Source organism: Rhododendron vialii, chromosome 7a (assembly GCF_030253575.1).
Source record: "Rhododendron vialii isolate Sample 1 chromosome 7a, ASM3025357v1".
NCBI classification, from domain to species: Eukaryota; Viridiplantae; Streptophyta; class Magnoliopsida; order Ericales; family Ericaceae; genus Rhododendron; species Rhododendron vialii.
The window spans coordinates 27715225-27734352 of NC_080563.1; the positions used below are offsets into that span (position 1 = coordinate 27715225).

The window sequence follows — 19128 nt, forward strand, 5'->3', positions numbered from 1 at the left end:
CTCTAGAGAGAAAGGAATTCCAGAATCTTTAGAAAGATTGTCAGTGATTCTTCCTCAGTTGCAAATCTGATCGTGGGTGAAATTAAGGCTTGTGCGTGCTCTTGGCGGCAGATGGTGAAGTCTCCTGACTATTCCAAATTTTGTGCAGAATGTGGGTTCTCGGAGTCTATTTTTAAATTTGCTTAAGTCTAGTTCCTTTGTATAGAGGCTTGTCTAGTTTGAGCCTTGGTTTTGTTGTGTCTTTGGTGTTATCAAGGCCATCTCCTTGAGTTTTTTGGGCTTAGTCCCTTTATAAAATCGACTGTTTCCAAAAAAAAAATATATTATTTTTTAATCCAAAACCACCTGATAATCTAAGAAAACAAAAAACTCTTCAAACACCTGACAAATCTCTTTAAACTGTACAGATAAAGAAAACCAAACCAAAGTTTGGGATAAACTAGTAGAGGCAGTAGTTTGGGTCTTCTAATTCCAACCCATATTGAACCCATTTTCAATCTATCTAAATCCATGTAAATATGAGTTGATATACAATATGGACATGTTAGGTTATAAGTGGGTGAATTTGGGCGGATTAAAAAATATGAGTTGGAATTGCTGCCTCTACCCGTTAGCGTCTACCTCAGCAAGTACCGTTAGTTATTTCATAGATTGGGATGGAAGGGGAAGTTTGAACAAGGGAAAATAACTTAAGGAGTCAAATTAATTTTTTTAAAGTTTGGAAGTTTTCGTTCGTTTTGGAATTTTGAATTTGGATTTAGATTTAGATTATTTATGTAATGAGTATAAAAAAAATAGAGTGATAATTAAAATTATAGGTAATGATTGAAAAAAATAAAGAGAAAAATCAGAGTAATAATTAAAAAACAATAGTGTAATAATTAGAATTTCAAAACCAAAACCCTTAAATGAACGAACGGGTTGAAATTTTCCCTTTCTTTTGAGTGCAGGCCAGGCTTCCGGCCGAGTTCGTCGATTAGAAAATCACAGTGGTACTCGGCCGATCAGAAAATCACAGTGGAGAGAGAGAGAGAGAGAGAGAGAGAGAGAGAGGCGTGAATGGAGGATCCCTATTGGAGATACGGTGCTTCTGCAGACAGAGGTTCTAATTCTTTTGCCCTAACCCTAACTCTTTCTTCGTGTCTCTTATCTCTTGACAGTGGTACATCCCTGCATGTAGGTTTGGTATTTCATCGGTATAGGGTCACATATAATATTTATGCATATATGAACATATAGCGTGTCCTTAGGCATATATGATGAGAAAATATATAGAGGGGTGAAAGAAGTTGGTTCTTAATATTGTTGTTGTTTGCGGGCATCAAGTTGTTCCTTTCCGCATCACCTCAACCCGATGGTTACGGGATTTGGATAGGGATCTCCTTCAGAGGATATGACACTGATGACCAAGCGAAGGTAGAACAAATTTTTTTGTATTGAACTCCTATTCTTCATGCTTTACCTTGCAAATTCTTCCATTTCTTTCAAACCAAATCGCTGAAAACACGGTTCAAACTACAAAACTTTAAATAAGTTGGGCCTTGCTATTGAGGACAAAACCCATATAATAATCAAACAGTATTTGAATGCAGCAATTTACACCATAAGGCTTAAGCCACAAGGCAGTGCAAAAGTAGTTGATCATTGTTTTACTTGTCCCTTCTATACACAGTACCAGTCGTGGAATTAAATAACAGCACAAACTAGACGCGGCGAACTAAGTTACCACTGTTTTTATGCAACACAGAGGGCACACTCAACTTGTTACATAAATGTTCTAATATTAGATGTTCTCTTGTTATGATTGGTTACTCACTTTATGTTTTATCGCTTCTCGGCTAACCTGAATACAATTGAATGGCCACCCTTCAATAGCAGGCAGCATCTCAAGGTCAAGTTTTCCTGGCTATTTGTCATCTGAACCATCGGCATTAACATCTCATCATCTGTCGTTAACACCACATCCTGGGGCTTATGGGTTAGATGATATTACGGGTAATGGAATGGGGGCTGAACCTGGTCTTAGTGGATTAACAGCAGGAGCAAGCATTAGAGGCTACCCTCCTCTACAAGATCCAGTTTTACTTGGCCAAAGACCCGATCTTGCTGTAGGCATTGGTTCAGGCATCCCAGATTTGATTAATGGAAGGCCTGGCTCTTTGGCAAGGGTTGATGGTATTCCAGTCCCAGCAAGGGAATCTAACATTTTGTTTGTTGATGGTCTTCCAAGTGACTCTTCGAGGAGAGAAGTTGGTCGTATCCTTCGATTATTTGATATTACGCATGTCTTACATGCTTGTGACATCATGATGAAACACAACTTGCAAAAGAAATGTACTTATGCCGCTTAATTCTCTATCACCAGCAAAAATGTTTTTGGAAACCATGCCTGAGAAACTCTTATTTTAGCGAAAACTTGTCCTTTTTTTTTTGTGTCCAGCTTTGTTTCAGAGAAGGATGTCTAGACCTGCTATTGTTGTAGAGCTGGCATTGGCTTGTATTCTCAAGGAATGGGCTTCAGCCTTGGTGATCTTAGACTTCCCCAAGCATACTGTTTTATTTTTCCATGTTATTCCTTGACATGTGATTGAAGATCTTTTTCGTCCATTTATTGGCTTTAAGGACATCAGAGTTGTTCACAAGGAACCCAGACGTGTAAGTTGCTATTTATTTTTTTAATTATTTTGTTAGTGCTCTTATGCTCTATATATAATATGTATAACTAGCAGGGTTGATGCATGAGTTCCTTCAGATAACTTTTTATGGAGTACTTAAAACTGTAACAATACATGTAATATTATCTGCTGAAATTTTCACAATATTGGTAAATCTTTCGTTTCCTTTTGTGTTATACAGAAAACACTTTTTTGTACTGTTTATGTTTATTATTTTGTCCAGCAGCCTCTCCGCTCATTTTCAATTTGTTTGGAGCATAGTTGTAGGAACCTCCTATCAGGGTGGTGAATGCACCTCAGAACGTCCCTTCTGTGCTCCCAAGTCTTACTTTCCTTGCAACCTCACTCCCTTCGAGAAAAGAATCCGCTCCCAACTAGGATTGAACCTCTTAGGCTTAAAAGTCCCAAAGAAACAAAAGTAAACATGCCGAGCAAGAGAAGATACGACATAATGATTAACATATTGAAAATTTGTAACTCAATTTTGCTCTAGTACTTACTATAGACCTAATATTTATATGCAGTTGATACGAATTATGAATTTTTATATTTTCTACATATTTAGTTGTATAAATTATTTCTAAAGGCTACATCAAGAATCAGAATTCCAGAAAGGATTGTGAGGATCATGTGCATCACCGTCTCTGTTTTAGATGTATATGGTTGTAATACTTGGCTCCATCATGTTGAGGGAGTAGGCTTTTCTTGTATTGATGAGGAAGGAATCACAAAAATGCATCATTCTGTTTCCATTCTTGGGCCCGAGGCAGAATGCATTGGGTGCTGTCAGAGTGCAAAGGTAAGTGGGAGAAAGAATTCTAACAGGAGTATTTACAGGCAAAATCATTCTGTTACTTAAGTAAAGATTGCGTAGGGAGGGATAAAAAATGTGAGGATCATGTGCGTCATTGTCTCCGTTTGAGATGTATATGGTTGTACATACCTGGGCTCCATCCAGTTAAGGGAATAGGCTTTGCTTGTATTGATGAAGAAGGAATCACAAAGTGCCTCATCTTGTTGGCATTTTTGGGCCTGAGGCAGAAGGCACTGGTTGTGTCAGAGTCAGTGGACAAAGGTACGTGGGAGAAAGAATTCTATATGCAGTATTTACAGGCAAAAGCATTCTCTTACTTAGGTAAAAGCAAGATCTGTATTTCTTCCTATGCTCTATGTACTAATGGAAAATGGAAATGCTGATGGAAAGAAGGTATTCCAAGTATTCCTAGCTATTGTCGAATCAGGATCAACCTTTTGGTCTGAAGGTAGTAACTATGAATTGTCAAGTTCCTATATTCTTTGTGGTCGACTTGGGAAACAATGAAGGTTTTGGTCAATTTGGAAACAATTAAGCACTAATCACAAGCAGGATACTGACACATTGAATCTTGGGCTAGGGTGTTATTGACACAGCAGCTGCAAAATTAGTGCGGTCATTTAATGGTATGAAATTATATAGAAAAAAAAAAAGGTCTCCGTATTGGCCGTTCTCATAACAACTACCGTCAAACACAGCCCAACATCTGCAGTTCATACGATTAAGGACAGGTGAGGACTTAAGTCTGACTTCTGGAATCATGAGGTTTGCGTAGTGCTGTGAATGTTATTTGATCCCATTCACACAGATAACAGTTGTATCTTAAAAAGATAAATTCATTGTGTTTAGTATAGGAAACGTACATTTCTGATGGTCAAATTAGGGATCTTTTAGAGTCTCTATCCTGAAGAGATTGTGACAGTTGTATCCTCTGTTCTAAATGGCGGCCGCCTAGGCGCTTGGAGGTACCCTGCCGCCACGCCAATACCCCTTGGCGTTTGATTTGGCGCCCAGGGAGGTTTGGCGGTGTTTGGCGGCCGCCTAGGCGGCCTTGGCGGTCTTGGCGGCCGCCTAGGCGGCCATGGCGGTCTTGGCGATTTGGCGCCCAGGAAGGTTTGGTGGTGTTTGGCGGCCGCCTAGGCGGCCTTGGCGGTCTTGGCGGACCTTGGCGGCATCATCGACGTCTTTGGAGGCCTTTGGCGGCCTTAAATGTATAGTATTAAACTAATGTAGATCAAGTTTTGGAAGGGTATGGAGGAGAAGAGTTAAAGAAAGGAGATGAACTTTTAACTTGGCATTAGGGATCTCCGATCTCGTTTATTTCTACTTATTGTCTTATTCAACTTATTTGCTAGTTGCTACTACTTAATTTCATTTGGGTTTGTACATTAAACTTTGCATTATGGTTATGTAGAACTTTGAACTTGTATTATGGATACATAGAATATAGTTTGATTGGATAATGGTTTGTTAAAAAAAAAAAAAAAAGGCTGAATTGCTTGGCGGCGCCTAGGCGGCCGCCTAGGCGGCTTGGCGCTTGGAGGTGGGTCTCCGCCCTACTAGCGCCAAGCGCCATTTAGAACATTGGTTGTATCTTAAAAGTTTAATTCATTGTGTTTGCCTGTTTGGTATAAGAAACGTACATTTCTGATGCTTAAATTAGGGATCTTATAGTCTGTATACTGAAGAGATTACATCTTGAAAGTCACAACAGTTTTCCTAGGACGGAATCCGAAATAACCTGTCTCAAGTGTTCGAACTGTTGCTTGAAATTGTGATGTACCTCTGGAAAAGGCAAACATGTCAATAAAATTATCTTTAGATGATCAAGCATCTACCCTACTCATTAAACTTCGTATTTGTGATCTATCTGTAGCTTTGTTTTCCAGATCTCCAAAACAACTAAAATGCTCTCTCCGGGTTTTGTGATGACAACTTAACCTTCTTCTTTTTACCTTTGTGCTTGCTACCATCATAAACTATATTTACTGTTGCAGAGTGGAGATAAGGCTATGGTTCTATGCTTTGTTGAGTTTGACGATGCAAAGTGTGCACTTACTGCCCTGGAAGCTCTTCAAGGTGAAATACAGCTCGATTAGCTTGTAGCTTTTCCGTTTCCATCTTACTGCCAACTTTAACTTAAGTTGGTATATTTTGCCCTTAGGGCCTTATGGGTCCAGTTTGGTATATATGGCACACCGAATCGTGGCCATGCTATTGACATAATATTGACATGATACACAGAGTAACGGGCAATACAGTCCGAATGTTTTTAAAGCAAGTTATGTATCTTGAGATTGATCCTTATCATGAAATAAAGTTTCGTTGATGGTTTTTGAAGTTCACCCACCAAATTGTGTTTTATCAATTTGCACTTGAGTAGAAAAAGACAGTTGAGTGGGCATTGCCATGTACTTTAATAGAAGATTTGTAGAGTGGGATTAACATACTATGGTTTCTGTTTTAATTACACCACATGGTGACTTTTTGATATGTGTATCTTCTCAATCCAGGTTACAAATTTGATGATAAGAAATCGGATTCCCCTGTTTTGAAGATCCACTTTGCACATTTTCCTTTCCGTCTTCCATCTGATCATGGTGAGCAATGGTCGGGAGGTCCTTGAGAACCAGAGACAAATGGCTAGGATGGTCACCCGTTCGTGAGGTCATAAGGAGGTTGATATGATTGACAGTCCTTGTAATATTTAGTTTGAGGGCTACATTGTGTAAATATTATGTACCCAACGCTACAGCTGAAAATATTTTCAACTTAATCTTTCTTGTGTACTTGTTTGATTAGCATGTTCAGTGGTATATTTTGCTAGTCCACGATTGTGAATTTGTACTTCGCACTCAATCCACCGGTTAACAAAGGATTTGTTCTAGGTAGTTCAATTTTTTTGCAGCAGCTTGTGAATCTGGTCTTTGCTTGAGTTTTAGTGTAGTTGCACTCCTTGTAACACTAAAATTTCACTGGTCACTGCTCAATAAGCGTGGATGATACTCACCCAAAGCTAAAGAAGTTCAAAGTTTAATACATGTCACGTTATGAATATGCACTCACAAATTTCATAGAATGTTTTAACAGATATGGACACTTTTTCCACATAAATGAATGCCAATATTTCTGTATATTTGCTGTTAGTTTTTACTAGCACATACTATAAAGTATCAAGTATGGTTATAGCTAGGTATTTTGATTTCGCTTTCCAATATTCTTGTTCATACCTGATCAATAGAGGGTGTGAGAGAGAGAGAAAACTAGAGAATGCCAATATTTCTGTATATTTGCTGTTAGTTTTTACTAGCACATACTATAAAGTATCAAGTATGGTTATAGCTAGGTATTTTGATTTCGCTTCCCAATATTCTTGTTCATACCTGATCAATAGAGGGTGTGAGAGAGAGAGAAAACTAGAGAATGCCAATATTTCTGTATATTCGCTGTTAGTTTTTACTAGCACATACTATAAAGTATCAAGTATGGTTATAGCTAGGTATTTTGATTTCGCTTCCCAATATTCTTGTTCATACCTGATCAATAGAGGGTGTGAGAGAGAGAGAAAACTAGAGTGTTCCTATTCACATGTCATTGCTATCCTATATATCTTCAGTAACCAAATTTTGATAATGACAAAAAAGGAGAAAATAATTGTTGTTGCCTTAACTAGAACAATCAAGATAAGGGCAACAAGTTTTAACACGTTTTAAATTTGAGCTGAATAGACTAAAATTCACTCTCTCTTTTTTTTTTTTTTTTTGTGATAAAGCTGAGATCATCTTTCTATCCTGACGCAGCAAAGTTGGATGCTATCTGTGGTTATACTAAAACTTCCTTCCACTCAGGAACCAGCCACGAAACCTCTAGAGCAGCAGCCCCCTATTCACGTTTACTAGCAATAACCCGGAAATTTTAAGCGGCCAATCCGACGTAATTGTCTTTTGTTTATAAAAATGGAATTGCAGATATGATGATACCTCCACCTCCTCTAGCAAATATTGCCCTTACATACTACTATCAGTACGGAACCCCACTACACTTGCATCGGGACCGAAACTAAAATCTCTCCATGTATGCGTTGGTGGTGTTAAAAAATGTGTTTAGCCCCAATAAAAGGTAATGAGGACTCAATGCGGAGCCTTCGAACAAAGTCTAAGTTTTCACCAATGGAGAACCAATAATTGGTTTTACTATCTATTTCTGCTTAAGTTGTATTCCTTCCATCCATTTTTAAATGTCCAGCTTCGTAACTCCAACTTATTAAGAAAATATCATCAAATAACCTTAAAAAATGCACTAGATAAGTTTTTGTGTTTAGTTGCAACCCGATGGTGGTGGTATGTTACTAGTGCATATTCAATAAGTTTGTTGTTATTTTTAAAAAAGTAAAGAAATATGTTTTGGCTCATAAAAAATGACTTTTGTGGACTCACTTATTTTTCATCGTATCAGACGTCAAAAAATACATTCCAGAAACGTTTTTCTTAGCGATAGTTTCGATTCTATTTGATCACCTCTTCATACTATCTTTTTTGCCACGTACATTAGCTAACGTGACATATCGTCTCCGATATTTTCTGGGATTGAAAGAGACGTGCAAAATGTAGAGAGAAATCTCAATTTCCAATAGAAGGGACGAAAATGACTTGCATGACAGCGGTGACAATGGATAGGGAGTACTACTCCTTCCGTCCCTTTTTTAAATGTCCTGTTTCGTAACTCCAATTTATTAAAAAGACATCATTATTATACCTTTCACATCAACTTTTCCTACTTATCCATTATCATTACACTTTTACGTACTCACTAATTTTTCAAAATGAAATCTACTTTTAGGGACAAAATAGACAATATATCAACTTTTTTCTACTAACTTTACAAAATAAACACTTATTAAGGGACAACCCAAAATGAAATACTGGACTCTAAATAAGATACGAAGAGAGTATTATTTAGAAAAACATGAAACCAGATCTAACATCACCAAGACAGTTTTATTCCTAGGTTTAATAAAATGACGTCACTCATGATCAGCTAGTGATACAATGCAATCCAATCAGTGGCGGATCCAGAAATTTTGAATAGATGGGTCATTTTTTAAGCATAAACTTAATAAAATTACTCACAATCTAATACAAAAAGATTATGGGTTCAAAAAAATATGATGAGAATAAAAAATGAATGTACTAGTGTTTTTACATTTTCAGTAGATTGTTAATTAAATATTTATTTGAGTATTTAACAAAATTGTATGGTTGGCTTTGTGGTACTTCAACTTCTTAAGACTAGATTAATGTACTTGGTTCAGCTCCTGCTTGCGTTTTGAAGATTTCTGTTTTTCCAAACGCAAGTGAGCTAAAAAGGAAAAAACCAAACAGCAATACTGTGCCTCAAACACGCAGCCACTCACGTGAGAAACCAACACCTTGCCACTTGATCTAGCCACCCATTACAATCTATTTTTGGTAGTTTTATATATAATACTTCCGGTTTTGATTCACACCAAAAAAATTCCGATAATTTCAAGTTATGGTTGTGGTTGAAGTCTTTTAAGCTGAATGAGCAAGTCATCTATCTTTGTGGAAGTAATTGTCAATTAATGGTCACAAATTAATGCCCAATCTGAGACTGAAAGCATTAAGACATCGCGTTGGAACCGGTGAATAGTGCAAATTTCACCATGATTCCTGTGTTCACATCTTCTAAGTTCAAGAAGTAAGTTGATAATAGGGTAATATTGGTAGGGAAATGATTTTGTCACTTCTTTTTTTTGTTAATGACACTCCTCTGCAAGTGTATTTTTGCACCAAAATACACTTGCAGGGGAGTGGCATTAACAAAAAAGAAAGTGGCAAAATCAACAGCCTATTTGTACCAAAAAAAAAAGAAGGGTGGGTAATATTGTAGTGGGCGTACTATCGTCGTGAGGGTAATATTGTCTTTTGACAATCAAATTCTAGGTGGGTGCATGATATAGTAGTTTAGATGCCTCCCACATATTTGAAAACTCGTCGGTATTCTTTTGTGTCCCTCTTGCTTGAATGAAATTCTTTCGATTAATTTAATATTTACTAGAAATGGTGTGTGTGTGTGTGTGTGTCTATATATATATATATATATATATATATATATGTATATCAGTCTCTTTCTACTAAGGGATTCCTCATTTTGTTAAAAGACAAACTTTTCATTTTTGGGTCATATTATGTTTGATCCAAACAGTTTTTCATAAAGCTTGACAAGAATTGTTCTATGTAAAATATGTTTGGATTATCATATCTTGGTTACATTTTAAGCCGATTTTTTTGCAAGTATCCTAAAAACATATTTTAAATAAATTAAACGGCTTGAATCATCAAAATATGACCCGGAAAACTCCAAACTATGAGGTCTTCATTTTAAAGTTCTTATTAGGAGAGAGAGAGAGAGAGAGAGAGAGAGAGAGAGAATGGAAGTGGTTCTTAACCCGAGAACATGGGCAGAAAGATTGGGGGAAAATATGTGGCTAATGGTAAGGCGTGAATAAGACTATTGAGAAACACTTCTGATTAAGAAAGGGTTTGACTGAATCAAATGTACACACGCGGCCAGCCGATAAATCTCTTTGACTTGTACGTATATACGTATCCACATGCCTTAATTTGTCCCTCCCTCTTTTAGATAACACCCCAAACAACATGGGACTTTTCTACAAATAAATCAATCATTTTACCAATCATTCCTATCTTTCATTCTTCTAGTATTTAAGCTCATCCATTGTCCATGCATTTTCCACTTTCACTCACGAGCTCCACCAAATCAAACACCTCTCTCTCTCTCTCTCTCTCTCTCTCTCTCTCTCTCAATTAACACCCCTAACCTCACACAATACATACCGTCCATTTTCCCCGTGCTATTTTGTCCAATCCACCGCACTCCCATTCACGTACTAATCTGAAGTTGGCATCTCTCTCTCATTAATGGTAGAAAACCATTCATTTGCTGTAGAATATCTTCAACTTTCTTCGTCTTCTTCAAGAGAGAGAGAGAGAAAGAGAGAGAGAACTGAAGAATTTTCTTTGCTCTTCTCTCTCTTCTAGCTATTGCTTCCTTGCTTATCACAAAAGCTCTTCATCTTGATACGTACATTATATAAACGCATTTGTGCATGTAAGCTCTCTATTTCTTGTAATCTCACTATTTCAAAGTACTTATTTTTTTGAAAATTTCAAACTATTAGGTTAATTTGTGTGTGTGTGTATTGTCTTCTTATAGATCACATATTAGGCATTTGATTGTTCCATCACCATATAGCTTTCCATGTTTACCACATTTGTCTCAATTATAATTATATGTTGCAGACTAGTACTATTTGAATTAATTTCAGAAATCTATCTATTTTTCTGTTACATCTGTGGGATCGTTCTTTTGCCTTCCCTCTAAAATGGGAGGGAAATCAAAGAAATACAATAAAATCTCCACAATGCACTTCAAAAAATTACATTGAGGAAGATCTAGAGGTACAATGCTGAACAGTTCGACGTACCGTACGAAAGAAAAATCTTTTGAAATTAGGCATAAGCTGTACTTTCAGATTTCGTGCAGTTATATTGCATAGGGTAACCGGTAACACGTCAAATTCTCAGAGAAAATGTTACTACTATGTTAAAGGATTTTTCAATTGTGTCGTCTCTCTATTCAATTTAATATACTCCCAATTTCTTTCTCTATGCTTGTACGAGGATAAGGGAAACATTGCGATTCCTTCATTTACCATGTAATTCTGCAGAGTAATTGTATACCAAAAGAAGAAGTGAAATAATATTTGAATGATGGTCCCATCATTATTAATCTAAATAAGGTACAATTTGCCAAGCAATTGATGAGTCCAACTGTTCTTTGATGAATCACAAACTTCCAGTTTTGACCCTCTCTCTGTCTCTGTCTCTGTCTCGATCTCCTATGCAGAATAATAATGAAGAAAGTTAGTTCGCCATACTTTGATCCAGAGTTTGATAGTCTTACAGAGAGGATATTCGGCCCGGAGTAAGTGATGTATACTTTTCAATAAACCTCTCAATTACTATTTCAAAAGAAGCTTCTGCTGAAGTTAATTTGTGGTTATTACTCATTTACCCTGCTTGTGTGTTGGTTTCAGTTGCAGAGTTTCCATTGACAATGAAAGCTTAAGAGATTGCACCGTCATAAAGGTAAGTGCTGTAAGCGAATGCATGCATAGGTGTTCAGAGAGAGAGAGAGAGAGAGAGAGAGAGAGAGAGGTTTAATAAAATTAAAAATTAATATGGTAACATGAGTCTAAATATTGGTGCAGGTAGATAGTGTAAACAAGCAGGGTCTACTTCTGGAAGTGGTGCAAGTACTAACAGATATGAACCTCAACATCTCCAAAAGCTACATATCCAGTGATGCTGGCTGGTTCATGGATGGTATATATACTTCATATATGATCTTCTGTCCTCTTTAGTCTTTACCAATAGAAAAATATGGGAGAGGTGCACCGAATCAAGTTGCAGGTCACACAATGAAGGTCTCACTCTAGAATAATGCTACGCACAACTTCAAAACATGATTCTGGACACAACTGCGTTCTACCATCTATCGATGCACATGGGATGGTACCACGTGATTTGAATGATTCTGGACACAGTTGTGTTTTAAAGTTGTATGCGCGTGTAGACTTTCTGCTCACTATATGGTCTAATTTTGTGGAGAAGTCTTTGTTCGGATAATTAATGATGTATCTGAAATTGTATGTTCCACGTGGGACCTCGATCTCAAAATAGCAAGAATTCCACCTGCATCGGACGGTTTTGGACACCTCTCTTACATATGCACATCAATCTGTGTCATGTACATATAGCATTACTCAATTCTTGTGTCTCACCTGTTTCGCTCAACAGAATTAAAATTAGCCATGAAACAAACAATAGAAAGCAACATATATATATATATATATATATATATATATATATATATATATATATACAGTCCCCTTCAGGTAAGGGCGCCCTTACCTTAACAAGGTAAGGGCTTCCCTTTTTCTCCTTTTTCCCGATCGAATTTCGATGATCCGAGCCGCTCAATGTGTTCAGAACGTGATTTTAAGGGTACTCGCGAGAAATCAGCAAAAAAAAATATTAGGAAGGGCTTCATTCGAACAGTTTTTATTTGAACCGTTCGATATAAAACAAACAAAAACTGCTCGGATAAAGCCCTTCCCGGTCATTTTTTTTGCCGATTTCTTGCGACTACCCTTAAAATCACATTCTAAACACATTGAGCGGCTCGGATCATCGAAATTCGATCGGAAAATGGGAGGTCCTTACCTTAACAAGGTAAGGGCGCCCTTACCTGATTGAATCTGATATATATATATATTATTAATTCTTAGCCTTCTGGAGTTTCACGTTTAAGCTTTTGTATAATATATTGCAGTTTTTCACGCGAAAGATGCGCATGGGAACAAGGTTACAGACCAAAGAACGATCAACTACATCCAGCAGGTATATGTGTGCGCAATTCAATTAATCAAAGATGATATACTGATCCATGCATACAACATGGAACTGATATCTATTTGCATATACGTACCATGGAGTGCAAAACGATTAAAGTTACTTTAATAAAAACAAAACACTTAAATTTGTACAATATTATTGTGTTGCGCATAACTAGACACATGTAAGTACGTTCCTGGTTTTCTTACTATATGTGCATCTTTAAAGACTCTAGAAGATTGTCATTTTTCAATCTTCATTGAAGAACTACCACATTGACATGTTACGGAGAATTGTTATTCCAAGTGTTGTGTCAGTGACCATTTAAAATATACTACTAGAGTTTTTGGCATAAATAAAAACAATTTTGACGTTAACAACACCCTAGAAAAATTGACCAAAAGTAAGGTACGAATTTTGCCGTTAGCACTGCTAATCTAACTTGAGACAAAGCTATATATGCAGGCAATAGGAACAACTACTAGAGAAACCCAAAAGAGAAAGTCCATAACCAGTAAAATGAACGAGCCCGAACCACACAGTGAGCCCAAAGCAATTGAAATGACTGGGCCTGACCGGCCCGGCCTGTTTTCGGAGATATCCGCAGCCTTAGCTGAGCTCCAATGCAACGTGGTGGAAGCCCATGCATGGAGCCACAATGCACGTTTGGCCTGTGTTGCCTACATCTCGGACCAATCTACCGACGTCCCCATCGACGACCGCCGGCTTGCCGCCATCGAGGACCATCTCACCACCGTGCTCCGGGCGACCACGGCACAAAACCCTGCTGGAGAGTTTTCGAAACAGCAAGAGGTGAAGACTGCTGGCCTCCCAGAAGGAGAAGGTATTAATTACTCCTACTTACTAACTAGTATGTTTATTATAATCTTTGGTCATACTTACTAAATGTTAGCTGATCATGACTTGAACATGAATTAACTAATTAAAATTAAATGGTCCCGGCCTGATGAAACCGATCGAACAGGTAGTATGATGACTAAGGTGGAGCGTCGGTTGCACCAACTGATGCTTTCGGTGCGGGACTTCGATAGGCCCGTGGTGAAGTTGGGGCAGCTGAATGGTACTACAGCTGGTGATCAGGAGCTAGGGATGATGAGGTGGGGCAGTAATAGTAGTACTGTGAGCATAGAGAGTTGTAAAGAGAAGGGGTATTCGATAGTGACAGTGCAGTGTAAGGATCGACCCAGGCTTATGTTTGATACGGTGTGTACGCTTACGGATATGCAGTATGTGGTTTTCCATGCTTCCATTGATTCTCATCGGGGTTACGCCTTTCAGGTTTGTAATCACCTCACCAGCTCACCTGACCTTAGCTAGCCCTTAATAATTACCAAATTACAATTACTAGCTAGTTGATCATAATTACTACCGGACCAAATAACAGATCATTCAAAATGATATATAATACTATACAGTATGATTTATTCAACTGCCATAAAATCAATCAAACAAATTACGTACCGGCCCTTGAAGAGAGATTATTCAATTCTGTCAAGGACTTCTTCACCGTGTACAAATTGACGTGGAGTTCATTGAACCACTTTTTGATGCGTCCCACACCAATGTGTTATACCAATTAATACTACATTAATTGATGTTCCATTATAATGACAGGAGTACTTTATCCGGCACGTAGATGGGTGCGCACTTAACACAGATGGTGAGAAAGAAAGAGTTATTAAATGCTTAGAGGCGGCTATAGAACGCAGGGTTTGTGAGGTGACCTCTCTTACCTTCCTACTATCTCTTATCATGTATGCTTGTTTGTAGTCATCCGAAGCGAATTTTTAATTTATTACGAAAAGTTCCCCGTAACATGACCTCCGTCCGTGATCTAATATTCATTTCAAACAAATTCACTCAAATTTCCACTCATGTTATGACCGTTAATGATCCATTTATTTACAGATAACTTGATCATCCAGAGTCAGGAATTTAGGACAGTTGAGTCATAGTATAGTATATCGTTATGTTTTTTGTATATACTCCCTCCGTCCCATTTTCATTGTCTATTTTTTAATTGCTTATACAGTATCTTTTAATCTACAATATTTTTCATAATTTCGAAAATTTTGAATTATAGAACTAATCAAAATCTATCAAATAAGATTCATATTGCATATTTTTAAGATCTACACTAATTAAAAGATATAGGCAAAAAAATATAAAAGAGACAAATATAATAATAGATAATAAAAATGGAACGGAGCGAGTACTTTATTATTTAAAAGATAACTTTAGGCTTATTTACCTTTTTGATTTCCAAAGTATTAGCGAGTGGCCAATTTCGTCATCAATGTAAACATTTGACCGATTTTTAGTTAAAATTTGTGTCGATCTGGTCCCTATCCATAACGCCGTTTCTTGATTCAGTCAAAAGAGGGGGAATTATTGGTATTTCACCAATCATCATCTTCTTCACACCTAATGAATTCAGCCGGCCGTCCTCCCCACTTCCCCACCACCAAACCCACACACCAAACATTTCTGCAACAAAAAAAGAACACTTTGAAAATGGTTCAAACCAGAAAACAAAAGAGGAGCACATTGAGTTCGTTGGCCAATCTTATAACTGCAATCTAATTTCGTACTTGCCATCGTCCATTGAACCTTGTCCTTTCCAGTTTGTGCACTGAGTGTGAACAGAAGACACGTTCTCAAGTCTAGACCACTTCAAGGATATAAAGAGATCGATAAACAGACTACCATTCACATACCTTTTTCTTCGACGGAGTTATTTCACGTGGTTTCGCAACCATTTTTCTTCCATTGTCATCAGATGTCCCATAAATCAAACAGCTGGACATGGGTTTTTCGACCCGCGTTCATCGATTAAGCGAGGCCCTCTCTCTCCCTCTTCTCTGTTTCTTCTTCGTACCAACTGGGTTCGTTTTCAAGCCGAACCATTGGGGGGTCGAGGTGGGTGTTTTGGGACGTGGATTTGGAGCGGATGTGGGGCCATCAATAGGCTGACTTGTGGTGGTGGGTTTTGGGGGTTCTGTGGAGGAGAGGAGGCCGGATTGGGATTTTGATGAGGAATTGGTGTGTGGGTTTGGTGGTGGGGAAGTGGAGAGGAGAGTGGAGATGGAGATGGGGTCCTTTGGGAAGAAGAGAGGATGAGGAGTGGGGAGGACCGCCGGCTGGGGTGCGAAGAAGATGATGATAGGTGAAATACTAATAATGTCCCCAATTTTGACGGAATCAAGAAACAACATTATGGATAGGGATCAAATCGACGCAAATTTTAAACGTTGGATACTAAATTAATCGATCAAATGTATACATTAGGGATGAAATAGGCCACTCACTAATACTTTTGGGATCAAAAAGATAAATAAGCCAATAACTTTATACTCCGTATTAAATTGCTGATAAGGAATGAATATCTATTAGAACTTGCATAATTTGATTAAGAACTTTGTTGGCTATTCATATTTTGAAAACCATGTGTTATAAAGTCTTTGTAGCACTACAAAAAACAAAGGAGTACTCATTTCGGCCCAAATTTTTTTTGGTCTAATTTTGAGAATTTTTTATTATTACGGGAAATAGATCAAAAAACTTATTGAGGAGCCAAAATGATTACTCTAAAAAGGCTTTAAATTTTCAAGAATACATTTTATTTTCTTTGCATCAAATGAGAGTGCATTTTTTCCAATGTATATAGTTTTGTATTTTCATTTTATTTATGTTGCTCTATCGGATAAAGGGCATAAAGGGAACATTCCATGTTGACATAAAGATAATTATGGGCCATGAAAATCAAAACGTAGACAAACAAAGTAGGGTGATTGGAGTATTACGCATAGCAAATTACATACAGGCAAATTCCGCAGAGAATGATATTGTAAAAGAGAAAATGTCAGTCTTAGTAGACTATTAGGAAAGTTTTCTAATAATTAAGGGGTCGATGATGTAAAAACAAGTAAAATCTATAGGGAATTTAACAAGCAAGTGTGGTCAAGTGACCCAACTTAACTAAAAGTGACTCTGCCCGTAGTTCACCAATGACATTCAAATCAAGTCAGTTTCTATTTTAACAAAATTCCTTGAGAATTGATTTTTTTTTGGTTATCCCATGCAAGTATCAATATCATTTTCTCATTTCAAATGTCACAATTCTTCGAAAAATCACTGAGTTGTATTTATCCTTTCATCTTATGCACCAACAGGGGGTAAGGTTAGAATTATGTGCGAAAAACAGGGCAGGGTTACTATCAGACATAACACGAGTTCTCCGCGAGAATGGCCTATTAGTCGTTCGAGCAGACATAGCAACCCATGGTGCCAAAGCAGTGAATGCTTTCTACGTTAGAGACATTTCAGGCAATGACGTGGACATGGAGTTCATCGATCAGTCGATGAAGAGACAGATAGGTCCAATAGATCTTGCAGTCAAGAAAGAAAAGTCCATGATGCCAAGCTTAATAGACCGGCCACGATTTTCCATCGGCGACATATTGAAGTCTCAGCTCGAACGGTTCTCCCACAGCTTTGTTACCATCAAGTGATGTAAATATATATGTATGTAGGTGGCCTTTAGTTGTTGTAGTATCATGTATATTCTTTTTGTAGTACTATATTTTAGTGAGTGGAGATGTACAAATAATAAATAATTGATGGAACTTAGTGTAATTGGTTCAATTCGGGGTCGTAAACAAGCGAAATAAAAGTTATGATGATTCAGTTTTGTATAACCACATGTTCTGTTGCAAAAGAGTGTTTTTGTTTTTTAGGCGAGCTATTTGCAACCATAAATTTCCTAAACATAACATGTTCTAAAATTAATTACTTTCGGACAAAAATGCCCTAAAAAAATTGACAAAAATACCCCTTATGAAACGGCGTCGTTTTATGAGAAAATATCATCCATCATCTTCCTCCCAACTCTTCTTCTTCCTACAAAAACCCTTTTCCACCATAACCACATCTGGACTCTCTCCCACCTCCCCCATAACCAAAACCTCCACTTCCCACAACCGGCCTAAACCCAATTCACCTTCCTCCGACCACACAGCTAAAATTTTCTCCCACAATCAGTTGCCGTAATACCCAAATGTGAAAGTTCCCCTTCTTTTGTTTCATTCATTTGTTGGGGAGCAAATAAAAAACTGTAATACTCAATAACCCACAAAACAATAACTCTGCGCACACTAACTAATTTGGGTTCGCGATGAGAGAGAGAAAGAAAGGAAGAGAGAAATGGGAGTTCAAAGAGAGAGATGTGGCTCTGTAGGTGATCTGGACAAAGGTATTCCAAGGTGAGAGAAATGAGAGGTCTAATCGGCGTCAATGGGAGTTCCCTCCGGTGGTCAATCGGTGTTAATGGGAGTTCTCACCGGTGGTTGATCGGCTTTCCCGGGGAGGGAAATTTCGGATCCTAATACATGAAAATCTGAGGAATTTCGGATTCTGATAGCTGAATGGTGAAAACGCATTTTCAGAATGCGTCATGCTCCGTAAAATGTATTTTGTGAATGCACGGTTAACATCACGCATTTTGGTAATGCGCAATGGACTATTTTTACAAAGGGAACTCGTCGTCGTCTTCTGGTGTCTTATTGTCGTCGTCGGGGGGTTGAACATCGTGAACATCTCGTTCAGAAATGTACCATTGATGTTTCTCAACATCTTGTTCAGAAACAGTTGGGGAGAGATATAGGGGTCGTAACTAGCGGTCGTGGTTGGGGAGATAAATGGGGTACAATGTTGGTGGTCGTCAATTGCTTGTGGGTTTGGGGTCAAAATCTGGGTCTTCTTTCCTCTGATTTCCTAAGCACTTGTGAGTGAAAATTTGAACTGGAAAAATTGGGGTGCCTCGATGTTGGTCGTTGACGTTGATGGTCGCGGCTGGAAATGGCGTCGACAGGGAGTAGAAGTCTAGTGGAGGATAGTGGGTATGAGTTTGTAAATTTGGGGTATTTTTCGGGCATGTTTGTCTGAATCTGGCTACCACGTACTTTGGCAAGTGGTGGAGGTGGAAATTGTGGCTGACGACGGTGGTGATGGAGGCTACATGTGTTGGTGGTGGTGTGGTGCTAGTGTTCTGGTGATGGTGGTGCATAATGGTATTTTGGGAAGTTCATGGATATTTGTTAGGTTGCATTTAGAAAATTGT

General features: G+C 37.9%; 2 protein-coding genes across 9 annotated transcripts; both read left to right on the plus strand.

Moving 5' to 3' along the window:
* The first annotated feature begins 914 nt into the window (after positions 1–914).
* Positions 915–6386, plus strand: LOC131333383 (RNA-binding protein 2-like). 6 transcript variants are annotated; one of them, XR_009201790.1, is made up of 7 exons: positions 960–1102; positions 1327–1416; positions 1879–2256; positions 2594–2655; positions 3513–3750; positions 5487–5568; positions 6003–6063. XR_009201790.1 is itself a non-coding variant. In XM_058367867.1 (5 exons), the coding sequence occupies exons 1-5, from the start codon at positions 1060–1062 to the stop codon at positions 6113–6115; spliced, it is 681 nt and encodes a 226-aa protein (XP_058223850.1). In that variant the 5' UTR covers positions 915–1059; the 3' UTR covers positions 6116–6386. The 6 variants fall into 6 exon arrangements, 3 of the variants coding, with proteins under 3 accessions (XP_058223850.1, XP_058223851.1, XP_058223852.1); XR_009201788.1 differs by lacking the exon at positions 1327–1416 and having other exon boundaries at positions 915–1102; positions 1876–2256; positions 6003–6055; XR_009201789.1 differs by lacking the exon at positions 1327–1416 and having other exon boundaries at positions 928–1102; positions 6003–6058.
* Positions 6387–10330: 3944 nt separating this feature from the next.
* LOC131333859 (ACT domain-containing protein ACR2) lies at positions 10331–17707 on the plus strand. Of its 3 annotated transcripts, none has more exons than XM_058368644.1 (9): positions 10331–10641; positions 11440–11517; positions 11630–11681; positions 11804–11918; positions 12928–12995; positions 13443–13833; positions 13975–14288; positions 14625–14729; positions 17183–17707. In XM_058368644.1, exons 2-9 carry the CDS (start codon positions 11447–11449, stop codon positions 17519–17521), a joined length of 1455 nt encoding a protein of 484 aa, XP_058224627.1. In that variant the 5' UTR covers positions 10331–10641; positions 11440–11446; the 3' UTR covers positions 17522–17707. The 3 variants fall into 3 exon arrangements, with proteins under 3 accessions (XP_058224627.1, XP_058224629.1, XP_058224628.1); XM_058368646.1 differs by having other exon boundaries at positions 10332–10641; positions 11440–11526; XM_058368645.1 differs by having other exon boundaries at positions 10334–10641; positions 13455–13833.
* The last annotated feature ends 1421 nt before the right edge of the window (positions 17708–19128 follow it).